The sequence below is a fragment of the Notechis scutatus genome, chromosome 2 (assembly GCF_049901735.1).
Source record: "Notechis scutatus isolate UNSWTSFEM ecotype Mainland chromosome 2, rNotScu1.2, whole genome shotgun sequence".
NCBI lineage: Eukaryota > Metazoa > Chordata > Lepidosauria > Squamata > Elapidae > Notechis > Notechis scutatus.
Window position 1 is genome coordinate 44608760 of NC_142010.1, and position 26121 is coordinate 44634880.

General features: G+C 36.9%; 1 protein-coding gene across 3 annotated transcripts in view; it reads right to left on the reverse strand.

The window, feature by feature from the left end:
• Positions 1–25897, reverse strand: part of LOC113419427 (protein SSUH2 homolog) — a 28996-nt gene extending 3099 nt beyond the window's left edge. The window contains exons 1-12 of one of the 3 annotated variants that reach the window (XM_026678795.2): positions 25689–25897; positions 24285–24343; positions 16812–16913; positions 16218–16278; positions 13507–13636; positions 11907–11967; positions 9753–9877; positions 8983–9045; positions 6846–6931; positions 4607–4699; positions 2473–2578; positions 1061–1171 (exon numbers count right to left, since the gene is read on the reverse strand). In XM_026678795.2, the coding sequence (XP_026534580.1) occupies positions 1061–1171; positions 2473–2578; positions 4607–4699; positions 6846–6931; positions 8983–9045; positions 9753–9877; positions 11907–11967; positions 13507–13636; positions 16218–16278; positions 16812–16913; positions 24285–24343; positions 25689–25711 (1020 nt within the window). In that variant the 5' untranslated portion in view covers positions 25712–25897. Of the gene's footprint in view, positions 1–1060; positions 1172–2472; positions 2579–4606; positions 4700–6845; positions 6932–8982; positions 9046–9752; positions 9878–11906; positions 11968–13506; positions 13637–16217; positions 16279–16811; positions 16914–17342; positions 17479–17599; positions 17689–24284; positions 24344–25688 lie in introns of those variants that run through there. The other 2 variants (XM_087954620.1, XM_087954619.1) reach the window with 2 other exon arrangements.
• Between the last annotated feature and the right edge of the window lie 224 nt (positions 25898–26121).

Consider the following 26121-nt stretch of genomic DNA (forward strand, 5'->3'; position numbering starts at 1 on the left):
ATTTGCTAGAAAACAACCAAGCTCAGAGAGCACCAAGGACCCCTCATATCAATTCTGAGCTACTCTCCTTTATTGTAGAAATAATTTCTTGATGTTTAGCATTAAAAGTGTGTCCTTTACACTTGAAGCAAAGAGCTTAAATAATAACTAAATATTATTTCTGTATTATCTAAGTGCCATGAGAAAAAGATGAAGTCTCCCAATTCCCCATCAAAGTTTTATGGAAATAAGTTTTATTTTTTGTTTTTGTTTTTAAAGAGGAAATCTTTTGCCTCAAAAGTTAGTTTGGCTCTTAAGCCTCCTGAATAAAATATTGGTGATGATACATTATTTATTTTTATTTTTATTGATTTATTTATTGGTGGACAAGGAAATCTTTTTATAAAGGATCAAGGTTAGAGTTACCAGATTTTAGATATAATGGACAAAATTTGCATCCAGACATCTCCTGAAATAAAGACTAAACACACTGTATATGAAGTAAACTGAATAGTTCACTAAGCCTGCATTATTTCCATCACTTTCCATTATATGTGTCTTATTATTAAGTAAACAAATGCTGTTATTTATGTAATTTGCAGTAATTTGTGTCATTGCATCAGTACTTTATGCAAGTGATATAAAATGACATAAATTGATATAGATAATATAAAGGTAGGATATTTGGGGGCTAAAGTACTCTATTTCTTAATGGTCTATTAAAGTAAGATTTTGCTTTATTATTATTTTGCAGAAGTTAAAAACAAAAAAGGATAAGAAAACTACACTTTGATAAATGAAAAAAAAATCAATCTGATTGCAAAATATCCTGCAAAAGGAAAAGGAAGAGTAATCTAACTCAGAATAACCTAAGATAAATTTTTAGATAAATCTAAGATAAATTCTTCATCAATTTGAAATATCCTCTCGTACAAATGTTTTCAAAACTGATTGGAAGGAAAAACAAAAGAGCTGCTTAATAAGTCAAGAAGGATTTTAAATAAAGTGAACATGAAAATAATGAATAAAAATGAAAATAACGTTTCATTTTTAAAATACAGTTGTTCTCTTTGGCACTCACCTGTTTCAAGATTCGATGCTCACCTGTAGCAAACATCATTTTGTGCTGAGCAATGCTTGTCCTTGAATAGTCTTTAATGGATGATTCTGGGAACTCAATTATGGGATGTACCTGGTATGCAGATAAAGGCCAGAAAATACTCTTTTTTGTTAGATTATTTAGCACTTTGGACTGACCTATTGTACAACGTGACTTCATAAAACTGTCAACTTTCTCTCAATAAATAGTTGGAATTGTATACCAAAAAAGCATACATCCATCACTAAAAAAATTTAAAAATGTAGCTGTGGTTGTCTTATCTTTTTGTACAGAGGACATGAGTAGTCTAAATCAGTGTTTATTAATCTTGGCACCTTTACATATGTTGGCTGAGGAATTCTGGCAGTTGAAGTCCATACAGCTTAAAACTGCCAAGGTTGAGAAACACTGGTCTAAATCATTGTGTGCAAAATTAAACTATGCTTTTGGCCAGGAGCATGCAAAAGTTTCCAGATGTAATTGTCAACATCTTCCAACCAGACTAGAAAAATTATCTCTGAAACATTGGAGTCTACTCCAGTCAGAGTTGGGAATGCTGAGCTAGGGGACTTGCTATTATACATATGTGTGGGGAAACTCTATAATGGGATAGAGCGATCCCTTTTGGGGTGCTTTAATAGATTTTTGAGCTGAACAAAGGGTTGAATGACCAATAAGAGCACTCTAGCACTCTGTTCTACCATTCTACAGTGGTCTAACTTCCAGTATTCTTTTATAAATACAGTTAGTCTTCATTTAGCAACTACCCTGTTTAGTGAGCACCTGGAGTGACTCTTTGCAGTTGAATGGTGAAAAAAAATCACTTTACAACCAATCCTCACATTACAGTGGTGAAAAATAATTTTAGGACCTATTCTCACATTTATGACCTTTGCAGGTCTTTAAGGCAAAAGAAAACTGAAATAAGAGCATAAGCACTGTTGCAGTTTCACATAATTGTCAGAATGTGCACAGCTTTACTATGTGAGAGAACCCAGGAGCAATAATAGCAAGCAGAGGTTTGTAAGAAATAGTGGTTTTATCTACAAAAGAATATATACTATGCATACACGTACTATAGGCAGAAGTCAAACACTCAGTAAATTACAGCAGGGAAGAACACATGACAAGAGAGAGAGATGCCCTAACAGGGCCTCTTATTATTATACAGGCTCTTAAAGGGATAACAACCCCCCAAAAAACCTTGCTGACTCATTCCCATCATTACCTCAGTGCATCATTGCATCATCAAAGCAGCTGGTCAGTTCTTAAATCACTACCCTGACAATAACAATCACTTTCCTTAACAACTGACTTGCTAGTCTCAATTGTGGTTGCTGGATAAAGACCACCTTTAATCTTTGCATACATATTTGTGGCAGTATATATCTTACCAAGTTATATTCATCACTAAGTATTTTTCTTCCAGTTACTTCCTGCAGATGGTGAACTGGAAGTTCAGATTTGTTGTCTGCTGTGTATTCTAAAATATTGTTCTTCCTATGAAGGATAAAAAAATATATTTGCTCGTTAGGATGTCAATGTAAAGGTGAAATTGACTGAGTACATGTTAATAAGTTTGACAAGATAAGATACAACTTTAATCTCATGTATATCTTCTAGATTTTATAGAGACATATTGCAGATAAGTGTCTGACAGAAGTGCACTCTTGGGCTGTAATCCCTTAATTCAATTACCAGCAGTAAATCTCAATTAATTTAAAAGTAGGGCAAGGGGATTATGTCTAGGTAAATAATATTTAGTAAACAAATACTCAGCTTGCATTTTGAATCCATTTCACAATACATTTGGTTAACTACCTAAATATATTTTTCTTCCAATGATTAAAAGTCAGTAAATGTAGAAAAAATTGATATTCCAAATTCAACTGAGGCATATTCAAGGAGGGATACTAAAATATCAGAGCATATAGAGCTAAGCTACAAAGTCTATCTTAGATATTTTTTACAAAAAGAACACTAAACAGAAATCCTAACATTATAATTTGATTTGTTTTAAAGTGGCCTTACTCAGGAGTGGGATTCAAATTTCTTAACAACTGGTTCTGTGGGCATGGCCTAATTTGTGGGTGTGGCTTGGTGGTCATCTGACTGGCTGGGCATGGCTTGTAAGTAAATATTGTAAATATTTATGTAAATATTGATTTTTTTATAAAAAAAAAGAGCAAAAGCAAGCAAAGCAGGCAGGCAGATTGAGTGGCTCCCAGAATCACAGATTCACTCAGAGATCTACCATTCTGCAATCTGCTGCCTGAGTCTGTCACATAAAATTTGTTAGCAAGCAAACTCACAAAATTAACTCACAACACACCATGTATGTAAATATTGATTTTTTTTTATAAAAAAGAGCACTTTTACCCAAAATCAGGCAAAGCAGGCAGGCAGATTGAGTTGCTCCCAGAATCACAGATTCACTCAGAGATCTATAATTCTGCAATCTGCTACCTGAATCTCCACTAAAAAAATAGAAGCTTCAGTCCTAAGGAAAGGTTCAGCTCTGCTTCTAGATTAGCTAGAAATCCAAGAAATCCAATGATTTCCTGCTTTCTAGCTAATCTAAATCTCCTGGCACAGCTAATAGTCGGCACAGCTGATGGTCAGGAAAAAAGGTTAAAATAGCAACTTACAGACAAGTTGGATGGCGTGCATGCCAGTTAAGAAGTGAGTGGGCGGGATGGGGAGGGGAGGGGCCAGCCAGTGGCGTGATTTGCCAGTTCTCCGAACTGTGCAGAATCGTAACAACCAGTTCTATAGAATCGGTCTGACCAGGTAGAATCCCACCCCTGGCCTTATTCCAAGTCATAAATAAATTGGGATCTTTCCTAGTAGCAAATTACATGTGCAAAGTACTCTGTATTAAATAAAAAAATGGTTTATTAGAACATAGAATCATAGGGCTGGAAGGGACTTCAAAGGTCTTCTAGTCCAACCCTCTGGTCAAGGCAGGAGACCTTATATCATCCCAGTCACATGGTTGTCCGATCTATTTTTGAAAACTTCCAGTGATGAAGCACCCACAATTCCTGGAGGCAAACTATTCTTCTGATTAATTGTTCAGAAAATGTTTCCTTATTTCTAGGTTGGATCTCTCATTAACAAGCATTCATCCATTACTTCTTGTCTGCCCTCAGTTGCTTTGGAAAATAAGTAAGTCCCCTTTTCTCTATGACAGCCCCTCAATTATTGGAAGACACTTATCATGCCCCCCCGTGTAGCCCAGAGATCAGAAGCTTTGTGATTTAATCTTAATAATTTTCAAATAAATAACACTTAGATGAAGGGAGAAAATACATATATAAGAGCTTATGAAATAGTTTTGCTTATCCACTCTGGCAAAATATGTGTAATCCAAAATCTTATGCACCCAAGTATCCATGATGGGGTTGGTCATATTGGGGAATATATTATTAGGACAAAGAAGAGACATATGGCCTTATAGGCCTTCTTAGATGTACTTTTTCCTCCAGATGACCAAAGAGACATTTTTTCTTTTGCTTTATATCTTACCATGTGATTGAAAGTTCAGTATGATATAGCAATATGCCTTTCCAATCGCAACGGTAACACATGTGCCGCCCATTGCCACGGCAACTGAAGCAACTGTGAAAGAGAGATCAATGTTTGAATTAGACCCTATGATATTGTAAGTTTTCCTCTCTTGGTAAACAGTAACTTATTTATCATCAACTTTCTCATCATCACCATAATTTTATTTCACTTACAGAGTAGTCTAGATCAGGGGTCTTCAAACTTGACAGCTTTAAGACTTGTGGACTTCAACTCCCAGAATTCCTCTTCCAGTCATGTTAGTTCAGGAATTCCTGGGAGTTGAAGTCCACAAGTCTTAAACTTGCGATGTTTGAAGACCCTTGGTCTAGATCAATGCAAAACTAAATTTGCCATCAGTAATTACATCAATTTAGAATATAAAAGTGCCAAAATTAAAGGTATTGTTCTCTATCTATCACTATCACAAACATCTAATATCATTAAATAATATGGCTATATAGAAGAGAAAAGATACAATGTAAAATATAAAGTGTGGTAAATACTGGTAGATGTAGAAGATAACTTAAAAATACTGCAAAATATAAGAAATAACTAAAGCTTAGCATTACTAACAAAACTATGAACATTATACCTTTTTGTTATAAATGTAAAGACTCGGCTTATTTTCTATTAGAAATAAAATGAAAATCTCTAATCAGGACTTATGAGTTGTAAATGAGAGTTAATTCAGTTATTTAAATTCTTGTAACCCTATAACTTTTTTCAATCATCCTATCAAAAATAATTCTTTAATAAGAAGGAAACACTTTCTATTTTAGATAGCTGCCAAAGAACCTGATAAATATGGCACATATGCTGGGTTCATACAATGGCCACTCCTGTTTGTAAAATTTTGTGTTATCTATACTTCTGGATCAGAAAGAACTATTTTCTGCTAAATTTAAAGCTTTTTCCATCTGTGGCTTTTAAATGAGCCTTTTTAAAAAAAAATGCCTACAGATGGTTTGATTTCAACTCCTGCTGTCTATTTCCTCATGCAGCTGCCATATTGGTTTAGCAAATTCCCCAGGTGAAAGTTAGCCCTCTTGTGAATCATTTTCACTAGAAAATGATATAATCATTCCATTTTCCCAAACCAAAGTAATACAGCAACAGCAGCAAAGGTTCAAAGGCCATTTGATCTGCTTGTGATCAGGGCCTATTCTAGGAAAGAGGCAATGGCAAGACACTTCTCAAAAACCATGCCGAAAATCATGAAGGGATTTGCCCTGGCAATCTCTAAGAATCAAACATCATTGAACAGAAGGAGGAAAAGAAAGATACTATTCTTCCTAGTCCACTGATTAGATTCACATTTCATTGAAGGAATATTACTGCAAGTGATCTATTTTCATGGGGACAGTGAATGAGGAGAAATCCTGAATGTTAGACAATGTAGATCATATATATTTATATATCTATATCTCATTCTCATCCTTTTAGTCATCGTCTATCAACTGCAGGATAAGGGCCTCTCCCACATATTTCCAAGCAATACGGTCCTGAGCTTTCTTTTGCTAATTGTGTCCACAATACTTGCTGATGTCATCACCACATCTTGTTATAGTAGGTCTCTTTTGTGGATGCTTTTCATCAAGTGGGATCCATTTTATGACTGCCTGGGTCCACCTACTATCAGTTCTTGCTCTATGACCAGCTCATTTCCATTTCAGTTTCAATTCTTTTACTCTCTTGATGATGTTGCATATTTTCATTTGTTCTCTCTCTATCTCTCTATCTATATCTATAGATAACGGTTCCACTTGCACATATGTGGTGCTCATCTCCATTACAAAGCCGAAGAGCCAGCACTGTCCGAAGACATCTCCGTGACCATGTCTAAATGCTGAAGGTGCACAGAATGCTGTGGTCCCTATTATTCTACTTGCATTTTTACATGTTTTAGAACTGCTAGGCTGGCAGAAGCTGGGACGAGTAAAGGGAGCCCACTCTGTGATGCAGTGCTAGGAATTTGAACCATCAAACTGCCAACCTTTCTGATCGAAAAGCTCAGCGTCTTAGCCATTGAGCCACCTTGTCCCTTATACCTATATTCATACCCTATACCCATATCTATCTATATCTATACACCCTTATCTTTTCTGAAGGACCTAGATGAGGTATGACAACCCAATAAAAACTTACAGTAAAAACTATTATAAGAATAGAAATGAAGTTTGGATTGAAGAAAGCTTACCGCTTGTTTCCTGTGCCTGAACACCATGAGCAGGAACTGTAGTCAGATGAATTGAACCCAGTCTGATTACAAGCTGAACACTTTTTCTATATTTGAAGAAACACAGTATAATTTAAATTTATTTTTATGAGAACAATGACATCATCAACCACAAGCGGCTAAGTTCTACATTATTTTTGGTGGTCTACAATAAAAGTTATCAACCCTGAGATAAGACCAGTGACATTCAAATCAGTATCAAGAATACCAAAAAGAAAAGCTGTTTTGAAATGAGTATTTTAGGGCTTCTCAGAAAGGTAGCCAAGAAGCCAACCTCTCAGCTCAACAGGGAACAATGCTCTGCTTTGAGAGATAAGCTGGTTTTACAATTCAGTGCACATGCATCTTTTATTATAAAGGACAGTCTTTTAATCAGAAACCTATCCTTTACATTTATTTTTCAGAAACTCTCTTTAGTCCTTTACTTTGGGTTATTTACCATATAAATAGTGCCATTAGGACAGTCTTTCAAATATATGTGAAATATATGAAAATTGCATTGTCTTTTTACAATAAATTTACTCATTTTGATTTTAGATATTTTCATTAGAATATATGTTTTCCTAAATTTTCTTGATTTTGCTCTCAAATTTTCCTTTGTAAACCAATATTATAGCCACAAACAATTAAATCATTATCCACCTCTTTCAGATTTATCTGTATTTCAGGTTGTCTTCTATTTTTTCAAGAAAATACTGTCTGATCACTGTAACTCATTACAAGGTGCTGGCTATCACCTTTAAAATCCTTCATGATTTGCATTTGATCTAAAGTTAACAGCCAAATTTGCAAAAAGTTTTTTTTATTTCCTACAGATATGGAATACATACTGCAGTTTGCCCCTCCCCTCCATGAATGAAAGACCAGGTCTCTTGAAGCTGAAACACAACCATCCAAACAGAGTCAAATTGCCTGGTTACAGGTAGTCCTTGACATACAAACCATGTATTTAGTGACCATTCAAAGTTACAACAGCACTGAAAAAGTAACACAACTATTTTTCACACTTATGACTACTGCAGCGTTCACGTGAACAAAATTCAGATGCTTAGCAACCTGGCGACTGGCATGTATTTTTGATGGTTACAGTATCCCACATGTGTCATTTGAGATCTTCTGACAAGTAAAGTCAATGGGGAGGCCAGATTCACTCAACAACCCTCTTAATAATTGCAGTGCTTCACTTAAAAACTGTGGCAAGAAAGGTCATAAAATGGGGCAAAACTCACTTAACAACTTAATGACTTAACAATGGAAATTTGGGGAATAATTCTGGTCATAAGTCGAGGACCATCTGTATTTGTATCACCTATTTTCCTGGGTTTAGGATGGTCATGTTGTCAAGCCCCAAATTTTATTTAGCCCTATATCTTAATCATATATTCCTTTTCTTTCTCTTTGTTGGTTACAGGGGGGAGGGTTTCGGGCTCACCACATTCCTAAGGTAGGAGGAGTGGTTAGATAGTGAGGATTGTTTGGCTAAGTGACTTTTCCTTCCCATGGGAACAGAAGGGGTCCCTGCCGAGACCTGGAGGTGGAGATTGATGACACCAGGCAACGTTAATTTACTACTATTGGGGAATGTGACCTTTGGAGGCTGTTTCTACTTTCCAATATTATGTAGTGTAATTCTGGTTTATGTCAGATCCGGAATACAACAGACTTTGCCAATTTGATGCTTACCTAAATACAAGAATTTGTTTTGGAAGATGGACTTTACTCATTTCTTTTTAAATGGATTTTATCACTTAGAAACCTGATATTATTCCGGATCTCACAACATAATCCCGACTATGGGAAAAGATAGGAATGGATTTTAGAGTAGATTTATCTGAGAGTGGGGGAATACAGTCATTTGGACAGTTGTGGATTTATTTTCCAAACAAGCTCATTTTGTTGCATATCCAGGCCTACTATCAGCAAGGAAATTATCCAAAATGTTTGTTAATCAGATATATATACTGTATATATAGATTGCATGGAGTACCTTGCATCACTTGGAAACCTGACACATGTATTCCTTCTACTCACAATTTCTACACAAAAGGAAGCACTGATACCTGACAGGAATATTGTAATGTTTCTTGTGCTGACTTACTGTGCCTTTTCCTTTACATGATTGGCATGTAGTTGCACCATGCCCTCTGCAGTTCTGACAATTCTGAAAGCAAAGCAAAAGACATGTAAGGAAATCATTACAAAGACTCTGTTGACAGGATAATCCTACTTGACTTGAGAATTAATATGCCCAAGAATCAATTTTTATAATTTTTCTTAAAATAACAATAGACCTCAGCAAGAAGACAACAGATTCCTTTCCATATTTTTTTTCTTTGACATCCATATGGTTAATCCATTTTATCATGCCTTAGGCTTCCTCCAAACTATGTATTTCCAAGTATCAAATGCTCTATGGGAGTCTTGTGGATATCTCTACAAATGTAAAAAAATCTCCCAAATTGATTGCAGAAAGCAATTGTCCCTTGAACTGAGTATTAATTTTCCTACAGAAAAATCACAATTTCTACTTAAAATCCCAGGCATTACATACTAATTGAATCCCTCAAGGCTATTAATAGCAATGAAATGTTATATGGTTCATATGATTCATTTTACAATTTGTACAAGAGTTCAAAAGTCAACATTTAGAACCTGTAGCTGCTTACTTTACTCGGAATTTACTAGGATTTACTATTAGTTAGATTTAAGTTGCCATGTTTGAAAAAAAAAACATTGTTCTGATGGACGATGTATTCACAAATCTGACATGGTTGCCTTTTCTTTAGAAAAGCAGCATAAACCTGTAACTCTTTAGAAAAGCAGCATAAACCTGTAACTCTAAGAAGAGTAAAAAAATATTCGTTTTACCCCCAGGGAGTATGAGTGGGGCATTGGGATATGCATTTCACAGTCTGTAAACAAGGGAGGTGGATCCACGGAGATTTCCCAGGGGGTGGGCGGGGATGCAACATCAGCTGAGTCCACAAATCCACCTGGAAGACACACACACAACTCTCCTCAGTCAATCAGAAACTAAATGACAATACAGCATGATTGTGAATTGCATTCCTTTATGTATCTTGGCCTCAAAGTAGACAAACACATAGCTACAACTGGTGATATATACTGTTTTAATAGTGTTCCATTAAGCAGTACAGATATTTTTAAAAGAAACATTGAACAATATACCATGTATGAGTAATGTAGCAATTTTTAAAAACACATTTAAAAAAAACACTGTCCAGAGCAGTGGTTTCCAAACTTTTTCAGTCCACCGCCCCCTTGGTGCTACAAACTCATCCTCAGTGCCCCCCACCCAGGGACGGGATTCAAATTTCTGTGGACATGGCCTAATTTGAGGGCATGGCCTGCTGGTCATGTGACTGGGTGGGCGTGTCCTGCTGGTCATGTGACCGGGCGGGCGTGGCTGTCAGCGATTGTTGCGCATGTGCGCAATGTCATGCATGCGCAATAAGGACTGACAGCAGAAAATGGAGGAGTGGGCAGGGCCAGCCAGGGGCCCTTTTTGCCGGTTCTTCAACCTACTGAAACAGAAACAACAGTTCTTGCAAACTGGTAAAATCTCACCCCTGAATTGTGCCCTGCGAGGGGCCCACCTCCAGCGCCCCTGTCACCTCTTAGTGCCCCCTGCCGGCCCCCTTGCCTCTTACTGCCCCCCTAAGGTATCCCACCCTGCCAGGGGGCGGTACCACCCACTTTGGGAACCACTGGTCCAAAGTCACTCTATGAGGGAGATGAGCAGTCTCTAAATTTGATATATAAACATAAATAAAGTAAATGTTCCCAGGATCCCTTCAAGAACTTCAGGATATTTGGAGTATGATGTAAAATTACCGAACCGGTAGTTACACCTGTCAGATCCCACCCCTGATTATAAGGACTAGCACTGAAAATAACCAAGCTCAGAGGCCACTAAGGACCCTTCCTTTTGAACCCTGAGCTGCTAATATTCTCCTTTAAAGTATGTACATGTCTGTAATTACTCAGAAACTAACAACTCTGCTGATAGAAATGAAAGTAAAATTGTATATTGTTTGTCAGTTGGAAAATGCCTAAAAACTGTGGCAGTTTTCCTAAACTGCATTTTTCTTTTTCTATTTTTCACTCTCAAGACCTCTTCACGATAAATAAGTCAATTCTTCAATTAAGTTGGGTATGAAAAGAAAGTCGGCCTGTGATCTTGATAGCTGAAACAGGCTTGCTCTAATTCCAGTCCAACTTTTTAACTCAGCCTGTACCAACTGGAGTGCCTTAAAGCCTTAGCTTGATGTCAGAAGCCCCTTCTAAAAAATAAATTTTAATATGATGGGAGAAAATATTAATGCACAATGAATAATCCTACTAATTTTTTACATGCAGAGAGAGACAGAGAGAGAGGGAGAGAGAGAGAGAGAGAGAAAGAGAGACAGAGAGAGACAGAGAGACAGAGAGAATGTTTTGGGCTCATCTACTAAAGGTAGTCCTTGATTTATAACCAAAACTGAGCCCAAAAACTGAGCAACAATCTGTTGCTAAGTGAGTCAATTGTTAAGTGAACTTTGCCGCATTTTACAACCTTTCTTGCCACAATTGTTAAATGAATCTCTGTTGTTGTTAACTTAGTAATACAGTTGTTAAGTGAATTTGGCTTCCCCATTGACTTTTCTTGTTAGAAGTTTGCAAAAAGTTATCAAATTACCCCAGAACACTGTAACCATCATAAATACATGCCAGTTGGCAAGCATCCAAAATTTGATCATGTGACCACAGAGATGCTGCAATGGTCATGTAAAAAACAATCATAAGTGACTTTTTTTCAAAACCATTGTAACTTTGAAGGGTCACTAAACAAATGATTGTAAGTTGAGGACTACCTGTGCTTTGCCCTGGTTCCATTAAATGTAAATATTAGAGTGTAACCAATAGTATGACTATTTGGATTAGTATCTTGAAAAGTTCAAAGTGGTGATCTCTTGCAAAGGGATCATTCTGGAAATTTCCCCTCATTCCCCCATTACTCACCATAATAGCATTCACTAGCCAAGTGTGTGTCTCTACTTTCAGTGAAAGTCTCTAACCGATACTGAGAACAGAAAACAGCAAATAATCCATTAACTTGAAACAGAAGTCTTAATTCTTTGAAGAGAAATGGCCATCCTTGGAAAGCAAATTGGCTTCTGGTGTGGAAATCTCAGCCAACTTCTAAAACCCATCCCCAATGATTTGAAATGAAGCTATTGCTGCTTTGTTTTTAATTATTCCAGTAAGTGTAAACTACTTCCATTCACCATGAAATAACTTTTCCTGCACAATTAAATTGTTAGAAGTGTGAGGTCAACTTGTTTACAGATATTGATTTTGGATTCTTAAATCAATAGATGCCCTTGGATGAGACCATTCAAGGAATACATAATGTAAAGCAGGGATGTTCAACCTTGGCAACTTTAAAACTGTGAACCACAACTCCCAGAATCCAATGGCTGCCTGGGGAATTCTGGAAGTTGAACTCCACAAGTCTTAAAGTTGCCAAGGTGGGACACCCCTAATCTAGAGGATACCATGACAAGTTGATTACAGGAATATGTACATATTGAATCCAAAGCCCAATGGTACCACACTTCTTAGAGCCTCCTTAAAGAAGCTGCATCTGTCTCTGGATTTGCACTGTAGCCAAACAAATGTATGAAAATATGCATTTGAATTCAGGTGGTCCTGCCAGGCTGCTTCCAAGTAAATGCTTCCAAGTAAATGAGGACATATAATTTGGGTCTGTTCTATAGTTGCCTCAAAATGTTTTCAATGTGATTTGGGGAAGAGGCATTATATAGCATTTAAAGATGTTCATACAATTTTGAAAACATGGAATTTATTGTTTTATCAAAACCTTGAAATGTATTGATCATGGAATACAACAAAATTGATGACATATCTTTATCCATTCTCTGCCTATAAATTGATTCTCGATATACATTTTCATTATGGACAACTGAGTTGCTATTATATATCCATTTCAAATCATATTTTATTTTTTATCATTATGTTTATTCTTTTTTATTTGCACATGTTGTTTTGTACTTGAACATGTCTCTCATTTTTTCCTCTTTGGTATATCATTGCAATATCTATATTTACACCTATATTATCTATATTTATATGCACACTTGTTTAGTATTAAGATGGGAAAATTCCAGAATAGATGTTTAGGCTTGTCAGTCCTGGTCGCTCTTTTTTATATATAAATCTTCTTAAAACATTTACTTAATTGGAAATTAATAACACTAGCAAACTTGTATACATGTGCGTGGTAAAATCTTACACACAGTTACCCCAAATGTTCATTGCTAAGATGAAAACATCCTAAAGGATAAATAGATTTTTGATGCTGACCCTTCTCTCTAAAGTTCATTGTTGGTTCTCAGCTGAAGGTGTACTTATATTTTTGAATAATATTTCATAAGTGCTAATAATTATAACAAGAAGTGATGTTGGGGAATCTAGATATTTAGCACCTTTACTGGAGACAGCCTAAGAGCCGCTTTGCTAAAGCTCAGGCCAGACTTTCCACAGTTCAGTTCAGTTCTCAAGTAATGTCCGGTTCTCTAGGTACAACTATGGTACATACTCTGAATGTGTTGAGAGGAGTTAGCTTCTGGACTTTTAAATGCTTTGCAGGGGCAGTCCTATAGCAAAACTTCGTTGCTGCGTACTGGAGAAATGCATCTTTAATCTCTTGTTCAGAAGTGAGGAGGCCACTGAGGAAAAAAAAATAGACAATACATTACTTCATTTGGGTTTGAAATAATTATTATAAAACTTTATATCTTGATGTGTTATTTCATATAATGAAGCCATAGCTACTATTCTCCAAACATTCCTATTTTCCTCAATATATTTCCTGTGAACTGGATGGAATTGTATTGAAAGAACAATTGGGTTTACTCTATGGTATGTGTAGTCAGCAGCCAGGATCATAGTATCTGAAGAAGTAATTCCTGTAATCCACACTAATCTACTGTTCACTAAAATAATTTTAGGATGCCTGCTTACAGTGCTTCCATCTTCTAAACTAAGCAGACTAGACTAGACTGTGAAGGGTCCTTGGAATTCTCTGAACTTGGTTGCTTTCTTGCAGATGTTTTCATTACCCAAATGAGGTAATGTTATCAGCCTACCACTGATGATGTTACCTAGTTTGGGTAAGGAAATATCTGCAAGAAAACAACCAAACTCAGAGAACACCAAGGACTCTGCATTTCAACCTGAGCTACAAATATTCTCCTTTATTGAGACCAGACTCTTTTCAACTCTTAGTTGAAAACTAAGAGATCGGGCATCTTAGTTTCAGAAATAAAATGCTTGCCCTCTTATTCAGGAAAGAGTACCATTGTTTCTTTAGAATAATAAAAAGAATAATATTTCTCTTAACAAATCCTCGTCACCCAGTCTTTTGGTATAGGTGCCTCAGTTGTGGAGGCTTACATTACTTACTTTTCTTTCAAAGCAACAAAATTACAGGTGCTTTAATGAAAACAAAATTTAAAGGAATGCAATATAAACATTTATACCCTATGCATCCTGCATAAATGCCTAGGATATCTGGTATACTTACAACTTAGGTAAATTTTATTTTACTTTATTTTATAATATTTTATTGTATACCATACAAGGGTCCCTCTTTGAGGGAGATAGGCAGTTTAGAAATGGTGTGTGTGTGTGTGTGTGTACATATGTGGGCATCGTGTTTGGTGAGATCAGTGTTGAGATGCTTCTGAATTGCCCAGAACTAGGACTACATTTGTCCAATAGATTTCACATATTCTATTACTCAAAGGATAATCCTTTCTATATAAGCTTTGCCTAACATGTATAAAAGTATCCTCATTTGTAGGGGACTTACAAAAAGAGACTGTAAGGGACAGAGCCCCAACTAGTTAATAACATTAACTTCAGAATTAAAATCAAGTCCTGAAGTGTGTGTGTTTTTAAATAAAATTAAAAGGAGCACTGGAATTAACTACAGGGGTTTAAGATGAAGATTCTGTTAGCTAGGGAAAACCAAATATAAAGTTTCTATTTTTTTTTAAGCTTAATTGGTATCAAAACTAGATATAGCAAATAGTAGCAAATAAAGAAAAGGGATCAATATAGAAAATCTAGAGCGGTTACCATTTTCTAGGCACTTATTTGTTCTGACATATAATTACAAAAAAAAGAGAATCTCTGGTGTTGTGAACAGAGTGACACATACCCCAGACCTTCTAGGTTGGGGATTTAGGGGCAGTGGTTTGATATGTATGTTATATTCCATGCAGAACACCTATCCCAGATTGGACAACACTGGATTCCAAATGCAAAGAGGATTTTTTCTGGCCGTATTGAAAATGGTTCAATGGATCATTATTTTTCTTTCAAGGCAGTTCAGGTGATTCTGTTACATTCATTCTATCATGAAAAAATCAGTGCATAGTCTTGGTAGCACAGTTGAAGTAAAGAGATTGTCTCCATGCTGATGGCATGACAACCAGGGGTGGGATTCTCCTGGTTCGGACCAGTTCGGGTGAACACCTAGCTACAGTGATCCGAACCGGTTCAATCCAACGATCATGTGGGCCAACCCACCTGCTCCTGCGGTGTACTCACCTATATCTACTCAGCTGATTCACACAGCAGAGCAGATTGCCGTGCCTCAGTTGTGTTACTTACTTCCCTGAAGTAACATTGAAGGTAAGTAATTGCAATAGCTGTGCACGCGCACACAGCGCACAAAGTACACAAAGCGCACAATTACAGAACCGGTTTTTACACCGGGAGAATCCCACCCCTGATGACAACATGGAGTGGAAAACCAAGCTGTATAGATGAGTTCTAGGCCAAGAAGTGGTTGAAGTGGTTGAGTACTATTATGAAGCATCTCTTCTAGCACTACTATGAGAAATGAAGGAAATGGGGTTTTAATTGATTTGATTAATTTTAGGCCTTAAAAGAAAAGTATATAAACACTGAACAAGGATAGATAACAGCAAAACAAGGCTGAGGAGTCATGTAACTACTTTGTGTCGTAGACACACACACACATACACACTTTACTGCAGGTAAACAATGAACTAAAAAAACAGTGAAGGAAAGAATTGCATTGGCATATGATGCATTTTGAAATAATGAGATCAGAGGGATTGGAATAAACATTGTATCTTGTTTCTTGGAACCATGCATGTGAAGAGGAGATATGTGTAGGAATAAGTTCAAGATATTTTTCAGTGTTTTTATCAATACTACTATGGTTAGTCATCCTGAGTAAAACAGCAGAACAAAGTTAGTCTAATAATATCATACTTCGAATCACTTAGATGTTGAGGTGGCTGTTGATCAAGTAAACCAGACACAGAGTTGTTTCCTGCAATGCAAGAAGAAGTAAAATAATAATAAGTAACACAGGAAATTTTCTTCTTTTCTTTTACATCCATTCCAAGATAATATAAGTGGTTTAAGCCACTGCAGGAATTGAATCTTGCAAAAATAGGTAATGTGTGTTTGTCCTCCAGATATACTGAAGCAATTGTAGCTAATAGCAATGGTATGATGATTGACAATCCTAGAATTATAGGCAGCCAGGAAGCTAACCATAATAGAAATATGCAGGAATCATTATTCAGGCAAAATGGGGCTGAAACATATTTTAAGTCCAGAAGATACTGGTTGCACAGGCACAAACCTCCCTAATTCATAGCTACGAGGAGGAGGAGGAGGCCACAATATCATATTTTGTTATCTTCTCCTATTCTTTCAAAATACAAAGACCTACAAATAGAAATAGAACAATTGTTGCTGTTGTTGTTGTTAAAAAAGGAAGAAGAAAAGAATAAAAAGAAAGGATAATTAGTAGAGTTGATTTAAGGGGTGAGTCAAGTGTGTAAAAAATTTACTTACCATTCTTTCCTGAACCTTGTTTTTTATGTATAGATCCATTATTCATCAGTTCATAAGGAGGTGCAGAAGCTCCTTCAAAAAGAGATGAAAGACTAGATGTCTCTACAACAGAGAAAGATGTTATAGAAAGAAACACAAGTAAAAGCCTTCCCACTTGTTCTTGATGAGCAACTATGGAATAAGACAACGGATTATATATCCTGAACACAAGCAATTTAGAGGTCTGAAAGTTATTACTGATACATGGAATGTTCTAGGAAATAAACGAACAATCAGTGAAATATTTCAGATAGATGTAGCATGATCCCATAACCAAGCATATACTAAAATTCTGTTACAACATTCTGAACAGTTGAAATTTCCAAAAGTACTTTTAAGGTAGCCCCAAATAGAGAGAATTGTGATTATTCAGCAGGTATATAACAGGTATTGCCCTAGTCAAGGCTATTTCTTTCAAGAATGGACATAGCAAATATACCAATAGAACCTGGACTTAGCTACCCCTATGCAGGACTGAAGCCTGGTCCTTACCTAAAACATGTTCAGTCCCAAATTCAGAATCCTTTCTCTTTCCAACAGGAATATCCTCCATCTTAACTGAATTAAAGCATAATCTAGTATTCCGAGTTTTACCAGCTCCAGCACCAATTCAAGACATCAAAAATTTCTGAATAACACATGAAAAGAATAAGCCGATAGATACCATCTTTATTTCATTCAAATCCTTCCAAACTTCCAGAAGTGCAGAAAAAAAATAGCCATGCCATTCTGCAAACTATGATACTCACATAACTAATCTTCCAATTAGGCTATGGAAAACAACTCATTTCATCTCATTTTAGGGCATCTCATGAACGACATATTCCATCACATCAAATATGCAACACCCTGTTTTGGATGTTATGGTGGGTCATTGCTATAAGGAGAATCACGGTGTAAATAATAGTAGTAGTTCTTCTACTTTCTTAGTTTTAATTCCCAGAGGAACTTTCCATTTTTATTTTGTCTGACTTTCCTTTTTGTATGACTAACCTAGCAGCATTCTGACCACTAAATGCCACTCCTGAACTTAGCTCTAAGCAATTCATAAGCAAAAGAAGTTTGAATCGAAACTCTCTTCTCACATACCTAGCATGCCTGCTGTATTCTAAGCATTTTAAGTACCCTCTATGGTGTATGGAATATTCCACATATACTCTGCATGTAAAGGAGTCTGAAGCTCAAATAACATGAGTAAATTTGCTGTTGCTACAATCAAAGTGTTTTGAAAGGTCAGGGGAACAGCAAATATGTAAACCTAATGCCACCACCTTTTCTCAACATTGGAAGTTGCAACATTTGCATAAGAGGACTGTAGTAGAGAAACTTTCTGAAAGTTTCTTCAATTATATATGTGAAGTTACACATTGTAGTTGTAGTAGAGGATAAGTCTGACCAAGAGGAACAAACCTGCAACTGTTTATAGTGTATTGTGCAACAAAGTAAGAATGTTGTTCTGTGAGATATAATACCGAGGCTCTTGTACAGAGATATCGTTAAAAGATTTTATCTCATTGTCAGAAGGATCAAACCTTTATTTTTTTTCTCTATTCATTTCCAAGCTGAGAATTTAATTAAAATCACCATATGATCAGTGGAGAGTTAAAAGAAATATGTTTATTCAATCAAAAGTTGCAAATGCTCTATCATCATAAATTCTTCCTCCTATGCAATCCTTCCTTCTTTTCATAGTCTGCTAAAATAGAAGTTTCCTTATCTTAGAGTTACAGGAAACTTCCTTATTTATTCTGAAACAGATGCCTCTTCATGTAGAGCTAAAACAATGGACATTTTGTCTTTCCTATATACATGTTTTTCTGTACATAAGATACAAGTCTTCCTTTATGTGGGTTTTGCTATGTGGTATATTCATTTGTTTATATTGGCAAGAACCACCATTACTGTCTTCATTTGGAGACTCAGCCAATCTCATTGTACATATCTTGTACTCTGACATTAAAGGTTGATTTGACTTTATAATCTTTTCATATTGTAAAAATGTAAGAAAAATATTATTGCTTCCCCATAAACAGTTTTTAGATTCTGTGGGAGTTTCACACATGCAATTTATTCTAGTTCAGCTGAAGCAGACAAAAGATATTACAAGATTTTTCTGTTATAAGAATATAATGTACTCAATTTACAACAGGAGAGATGTTTGAAATCTCTCACCTTTAGTTTTGAACTAACAGTTGTACATCAATACTTCAGGAAATTGGAGTTTATTTCACTTTTTATAGTTATATAAAGAAAAAGATGCCTAGCAATTAAATTAGTTTGATCATCCATGTTGGAGAAAAAAGAAGGAATTTTCTAAATTGCTACACAAGTCTAAGCAATTTCAAATAAGCCAAATTTTAAAAAGTAAGGTTATCTCTTGCTTGAAAATAAGGTAAGTCTGAATTCTGGAGCCTGCTATATTAGGATAATAACAGCAGGACAATATTTCAAGCACTCACAATTGTGGATGGAAATTATCTCCCCAAATAGCATCTTTGGAGGTAAATCAAAGACACAGAGGGACATAAAATATCTCTCTCCATTGATCTCCAAGAATAAAACTAATGTCATGATATTATCCTTAGGGTTAGAGCAAACAGTTAGAAATAAATTATTACTGAGGTGGCTTATCAATTAGGACTAGATGAGTAGCAAAATTATTCACACACATTAGTTCCATTGATACTTTTTCTTAAACAATTAAGGATCAATTAAGTATCAATCTTCTCAAAATGCAATTCCTATGATTTAGGACTGTTTAACTAATCAGTTGCCAGAATGTACCTGTTGATATAAGGATCTTCTTCAGATGGTATAATTCAAGGATTATTTATTTATAATCAAAAAAGGCCCAAATATCTAACTAAAAATATAATCTAAAATTTGGCATTAAATAAAACAGTTTAGAAATAACATATTTTATAAATGTTACATGAAACATTCAAAACCTCAAATTATTGATGTGCTACAAAAAAAAAATCTTGCTTTTATAGCCATTGTTAAAAATAGGGCTGTTGCATCTGAAATTTCAGGATTATCATCTGTAGATCAAATCTGAATGTATTCTGAAGTATCTCTCCTGGATTTGATTTTAAAATACTGTAGGCCCAATAACATCTTGATGAAGATTTATAATATAATACATTATAATATACAATATAATAAAATATATCCTATTGTTTCTAGATCAATACCATTACAGGGACAAAATCTTTCAGAAATGGGGATTTTTTTAAAAAAAAATCTACCATAGAGCATATTTGATAGCAATACATTTAATTTGACTTTCAAAAAGGCTACTATATATTTACTTAAATATGAACTATTAAGATATTTAGAAAGATGCAAAGAATATCTGTAATTAGTTTTAAAAGTTACAGGTAAACACGGAATTTTCCATTAATTTCTGTACTGGATTATTTCATAGTATTTGTTTAATACAATATCAAGACTTCTGTTTCCCACATTTCTTAATTTTACTATAGCCTTCACTGTATGGGATAGATAACAATTATAAAATGAGTGCAAGGGAAGCTGACTTTATTATTATTTTGGCTGATAAATCTCACGATAAATCTGCCATGAAAGTATGTGCTGGCCCTAGTCATGGGTTAACATATGACTTCTTCTTGTTGTTCTTTATGGCTGTTGATCTAAAAAAGACCCTCACAGTTTTCCCTCTTTTATTTCTGTTTCTAAAGAGAATGGAGAAAATGCTTCAATTTTTTTGGCCACTGACATTAAGTAGCATTATGTCAGGAGGCTCTGGAGTCTAGTTTTACAGTGACATAGGGCCTATTGGATATTGGATTGGGTACAAAGATATCAAAAAAGGTGGTAACTTAATACTTAGGTTTAAGCCTGTTGATTGAATAAGATGTTCAGTTATTTCCACCACTGCTTATTACATCTAGCCAAAAAGGGTGTTCAGTTGGATCCAGGAAACTATGCATTTGCCTCTACATTAATAGTTCTATATTTATTAAAGGATGTTCTAAGAGGGGTGTCAAACTGGCGGCCCATGGGCTGGATGCATCATGCACAGACCACACCCACTCAGCTCCACGAAAGGGAAAAACACCATGAAACTTCAAGTGATAACAATGTGACGCCGCGAGTTTGATACCATGCTCTAATGAGTCCTTTTCTGAGGAAAAAAATCATCGGATCTAGAAGATCTAATTAATTTTACATCAAAAGTTAACATTCCTCTCCTGGGCAAGTGTGCAATGGCTAATCAGATGGAAACAGATTTCCTGGATGCATTTCATTTAGGTTCTAGGACTGGTATTTGCACTGACATTGTCTTGGTCACTTTGTTGGATGACATTGCCAGGAGAGAAATAGGGGACTATAAACTTATTCACTCTTCTGAATGTCTTAGCAGTTTTCAAAACTATCAATAATAGTAGCTTCTGGAGAAGTTATCCAAATTAGGTGCAAACAAAACAATTAGTTTGTGATACTTCTCTCAGCTAGGTGGCAATCTTCAGAAAGTGATGCTGGGATATTCTCACTTGATTGTTATTCTGTATGGAATTGCACGTTTTCCCTTTATTATCGCTATTGTTCAATATCTCAGAGAAGAGGCTTCTCTGAGACTCTAGAAAGAATGCTGAGAAGAGCCATAAGAATGATTAGGGAGCTGGAGGCTAAAACATCAGAACTGTTACAGGAATTGGGTATGTCTAGTCTAATGAAAAGAAGGACTAGGGGAGACAGGATAGCAGTCTTCCAATATTTGAGGAGCCCCTACAAAGATGAAGGAATCAAACTATTTTCCAAAGCACCAAAAGACAAGCAAGAAACAGTGGATAGAAATTAACCAAGGAGACAAACAATCTAGACCTAAGGAGAAATTTCCTAGTAGTGAAAGCAATCAACCAACAGAATAGCTTGCCTTTGGAAATTGTGGGTGTTCACTGGAGGCTTTCAAAAAGAGACCGGACAACCATTTATCTGAAATGGTATAAGGTCTCTTGCTCGAGCAGGGGGTTGGACTAAAAGACCTCCAAGGTCCCTTCCAACTCTATTATTCTATGTTCTGTGTTCTCTATGAAACTACTGAAAATTCATAATGCTAGAGCAACATCTTAGCAAGTTGCTGATGACACCAGCACTACCTTTGCTTTTCATCAAACCCAGGTCATGCATTGCTGAATCAGGACCTGGCTATGGAAGTGGAAGGCCAAATTGAAGCTTAGTCCAGACAAGACTGAGACAGTCCAGAAAAGACAGAAGTGTTGTTATGAATAGTTTACCTGTCAACTGAGCAGTATTTAATCTGTTCTGGATGGGACTGTGCTCTCTTGTAAGATCAAGATGTTCTAGATCCAATTTCGACACTGGAGACACAAGAGTCTTCTGAAATACCTTTTTACTAGCTTAATTTAGTACACCAGGTACACCCTTACATTGATAGGGCCTGGCAGCATCCATGCCCTGGTAACTTCTTGTATAAATGATTGAAATACATTACATGTGGGTGTCCCTGGAGATAATTCAGAATCTTCGATCAGTACAAACTGCTGTAGCAAGAGGACTGGCAGAAACTGGGTGATATCATTAAACCAGGGGTCCCCAACCACTGGGCCGTGGACCGGTACCAGTCTGTGGAGCACTCTGTACCGGGCCGCAAAGAAAATAAAATTTTTAAAAATGGCGGCTTTCTTCGCCTTCGGTGAATGCTGCTGGGATCAGGGATCAAGGACACAAATGAAAGAAGGGGAGGGAGGAAGCGACCAAAGCCTGTCCTGCCTCTGGCTCAGCGGCTTCGGTTTCTCCCGCCTCGTTCCTCTCTCAGTCGCTCTCTCGCTCCACCAGCCCAGGAAGAAACTGCTTCAAAGAAGCCGGGTGGGTGGCTTTTTCCTGTCACCGCAGCTCCTCGAAGCGCCCATTCACCCCACCCCTGCCACGCCGCGCCATGTTCAATCCACTGCTCCATTCTGCCTGCCTGCCTGCCTTCGCTTTCTGGTTGATTCGAGCAGCTTTGGCTGAGAATAATAACTATTTGCCTCTTTTATCAGCCAAGCTGCTCCCAAACAACCAGAAACGCAGGCAGGCAGGCAGGCAGGCAGAACGGAGCACTGGATTGAACCGCACGCGGGCGGGCGGGTGGGGTGAACGGGCGCTCGGAGGAGGTGCGGTGACAGGAAAAGCCACCACCACCCCGGCTTCTTTGAAGCAATTTCTTCCTGGGCTGGATGTTAGAGGTCCATTGTAGCTCTGAATGATCCCTAAACAAGGACTACAGGAGCTTCCTAGGGAAAACACACTGACTAAATGCTCCTCATTCAATTCCTGTTTTCACCAAACAGAGATAAGAGAAACATCTGCATGAAATTTTGTAGCTACACAGCTGGGCAAGACCTAGAACTAGAGAGACTGCAGTCAGGTGTCTTTAATGCTAGTTGTAGGGCAAACATAAAGTTTTGGGAATGGAAAATAGAATCTCCCCCCGCCGGTCCTTGAAAAAGTGTTTCTGCTTGAAACTGGTCCCTGGTACAAAAAAGGTTGGGGACCACTGCATTAAACTACACTAGCTTATCTTTTCGGATTCTGAATCCAGTCCAGGATGCCAGTTTTAACAAAATAACTCTTAACAATTAGAGACCAAATTGTATCTAAAAGAATTTCACTTCCTGTATGTTCCTACCATCTTTGGTGTATCTGCAAGGTATCTGCAATAATGGATCTTTCTTACTGAAGTCACCGTCTTCATACTTAACCATCACTACTTCCTCCTCTGTCTGAACTGGACAGAACCAAACAAGCAGCCAGCAATCTAAGTATTCTGGTCAGAGGTGATATTCAGCAGGTTCTGACCAGTTCTTTGAGTAGTTCAGAGAACCGGAAAATACTACCTCTGACTGGCCCTGCCCCCATCTAGTCTCTGTCTCCCAAGACCCAGCTGATTGGCTGGGTCTTTTGTTGCCCTGAACAGGAGAACGGAGCTGGAAAGCAGGTTAGTGGCGTGGGGAGGGAATGGAAATTTTACAGTATCCTTCCCCCGGAGTGGGGAAGGAATTGAGATTTTGCAGTATCTTTCTCTGCCATGGCCACAAAGCCACGCACACAAAGCCATGCCCACAGAACCAGTAGTAAAAAAAAAATGAACTCCCACCACTGATTCTGGTCAGAGGAGGTATTCAGCAGGTTCTGACCAGTTCCGGAGAACCGGTAGCGGAAATTTTGAGTAGTTTGGAGAACCGGCAAATACCACCTCTGACTGAAGATTTTACAGTATCCTTCCCCTGCCACATCCACCAAGCCATGCCGACAGAACTGGTAGTAAAAAAAATTGAATCACATCGATTCTGGTCTTCCGGCTTCCTTGACTTGAATTTAATAATAATATTAATATAATATCAAGGAATTTAATATTTTATTATTTGAATCCCCAGTTTAAAACTAGCTGCTATTGTGTTGCCATACCTTGTGCAGACTTTGGGGAGAGAAGACTATCACTTCCATAGCTCACACAGCTTTTGTCTCTGGAAGAAGAAAAAGAAAGAATGCCATGGGCTATTTGTCTTGAAAAACAAGAAGTTAAAAAAAAAATCATGATCAAAAGTAGCAACTTGATCTTTTCTAAAGCGAAGAGATGGCTAGACTGATTATATATTTGGGAGGTCCCTTTACTTTGACAATGGATTCCTCTGGTAAACAAATAAGGAAACATGGGTTTTTCCATAGTAAAAGTTTTTCCATAGTAAAAGAAGCCAACAATTGTTTAAAGCACAGAACTGCGTACTATTGTTTATTCAAATCACTGAAAGTTCTCAAGTAGAGTCAATTCAGTCTTCATACACTGAAGGCAATCTCTTTATATCAGCCTGTGCATATACACTGCAAAAATATATGGTCCATATCCTGCAAGTTATTGTATGCTTTTGGAGGAATGCACTCATGGCCTCTAGTGAAGAGGCTTTTTTAAAAAGCAGTTGTTGAGACTGTGTTTAGGCCAATCAGGCATAAAAAGGAAACATGTTGGTGAGACTATGCAGCTATTGCAGAAGGGCAGCTACACATGAAAATAAAAATCTATCTTCTTTTTCTGGGATATAGTCCAGTCTCCTTTTCAAAGTCTGAATTTAATTACAGACATGAAATTAAAGCTTGAAAATTAGATCAGCAAAATTATTTACTTCTGTAGGAATGATATGTTCTACGGGAATTATTTTATGAAAATACTTTTGAGGTTCATATGGTAAAAAAGGACACTGAAATAGTAAACATAGCTGCATTGTTCTAATAAGAACAAAAGCACACCCAGCTGATGACTGGCATTAATTCCTGATATGGGGGCGGGGATATAAAATGTACTATGTAATTTCAATTTAAAACTTTCTAAAACTTTCTATTATTCCTAATCTATATTTGCCCATCCCCACGGTCATGAGGCAGTCCCGGCTACAATGGTTCGGCCATGTGAGTCGCGCCAAGGAAGAATCCATCATCAAATCTGCGATGAAGGTGACTGTCGGAGGAGCGAGACCGCGTGGTAGACCTAAGCAACGCTGGATGGACACGATCAAGGCCGACCTAGAGATCGCGAAGGCAGACCCGACATACGTGGCAGACAGAGAGGCGTGGAAGCAATACTCAAGGACATTAGCGGACCTCGCCAGAGCGCGAGACAAACGCTGAAGAAAAAGAAGAAGAAGAATTCCTAATCTATATTATTTCAAGTCTCTGTTTCCATCTTATTCTATATCTACTACTTATTTATACTACTACATAAATGCTACAAAGATAGAAACAAAGATAAAGACAGAGGTTGATAGAAATCATGCTGATATACCTGACTTAAACAAAACTACTTTAAAAACAGCTTACCCGATAAGCAGGTCTTTCTCCATCGCTGTTTACTAGGGATGGGCTAGGTCAAAGGAGAGGAAAAAAACATCCTTGCTTCTAAAAAGCCTCTCTCCAAGACTAAGGAAGTAGATTTATCCAAAGGAAATCGGGAAGGACTCAGCTTTCTACTTTATTGCTACACACTGCTTGAAATGGTCTTTCCTCCTGTAGTTTTTCAACAGCACGTCATGATTGTGTAATTCTGTATTGCACAAAGTTTTTCTTAACCGGCAGCAACTCTATACATTCTGGAGCAAAGTTCACCCATCCTCAATTTAATAATATATTTTCTGTTTGGAATTGGGGGTGTTTTCGGGGGTTTTTCTCACACAAAGAACAGGGGTACTTTGCGCCACAAAAGACAGGAAGTAAAGAAGATAATATTATTTCAAGAACTGTTAAGGTGATTGTT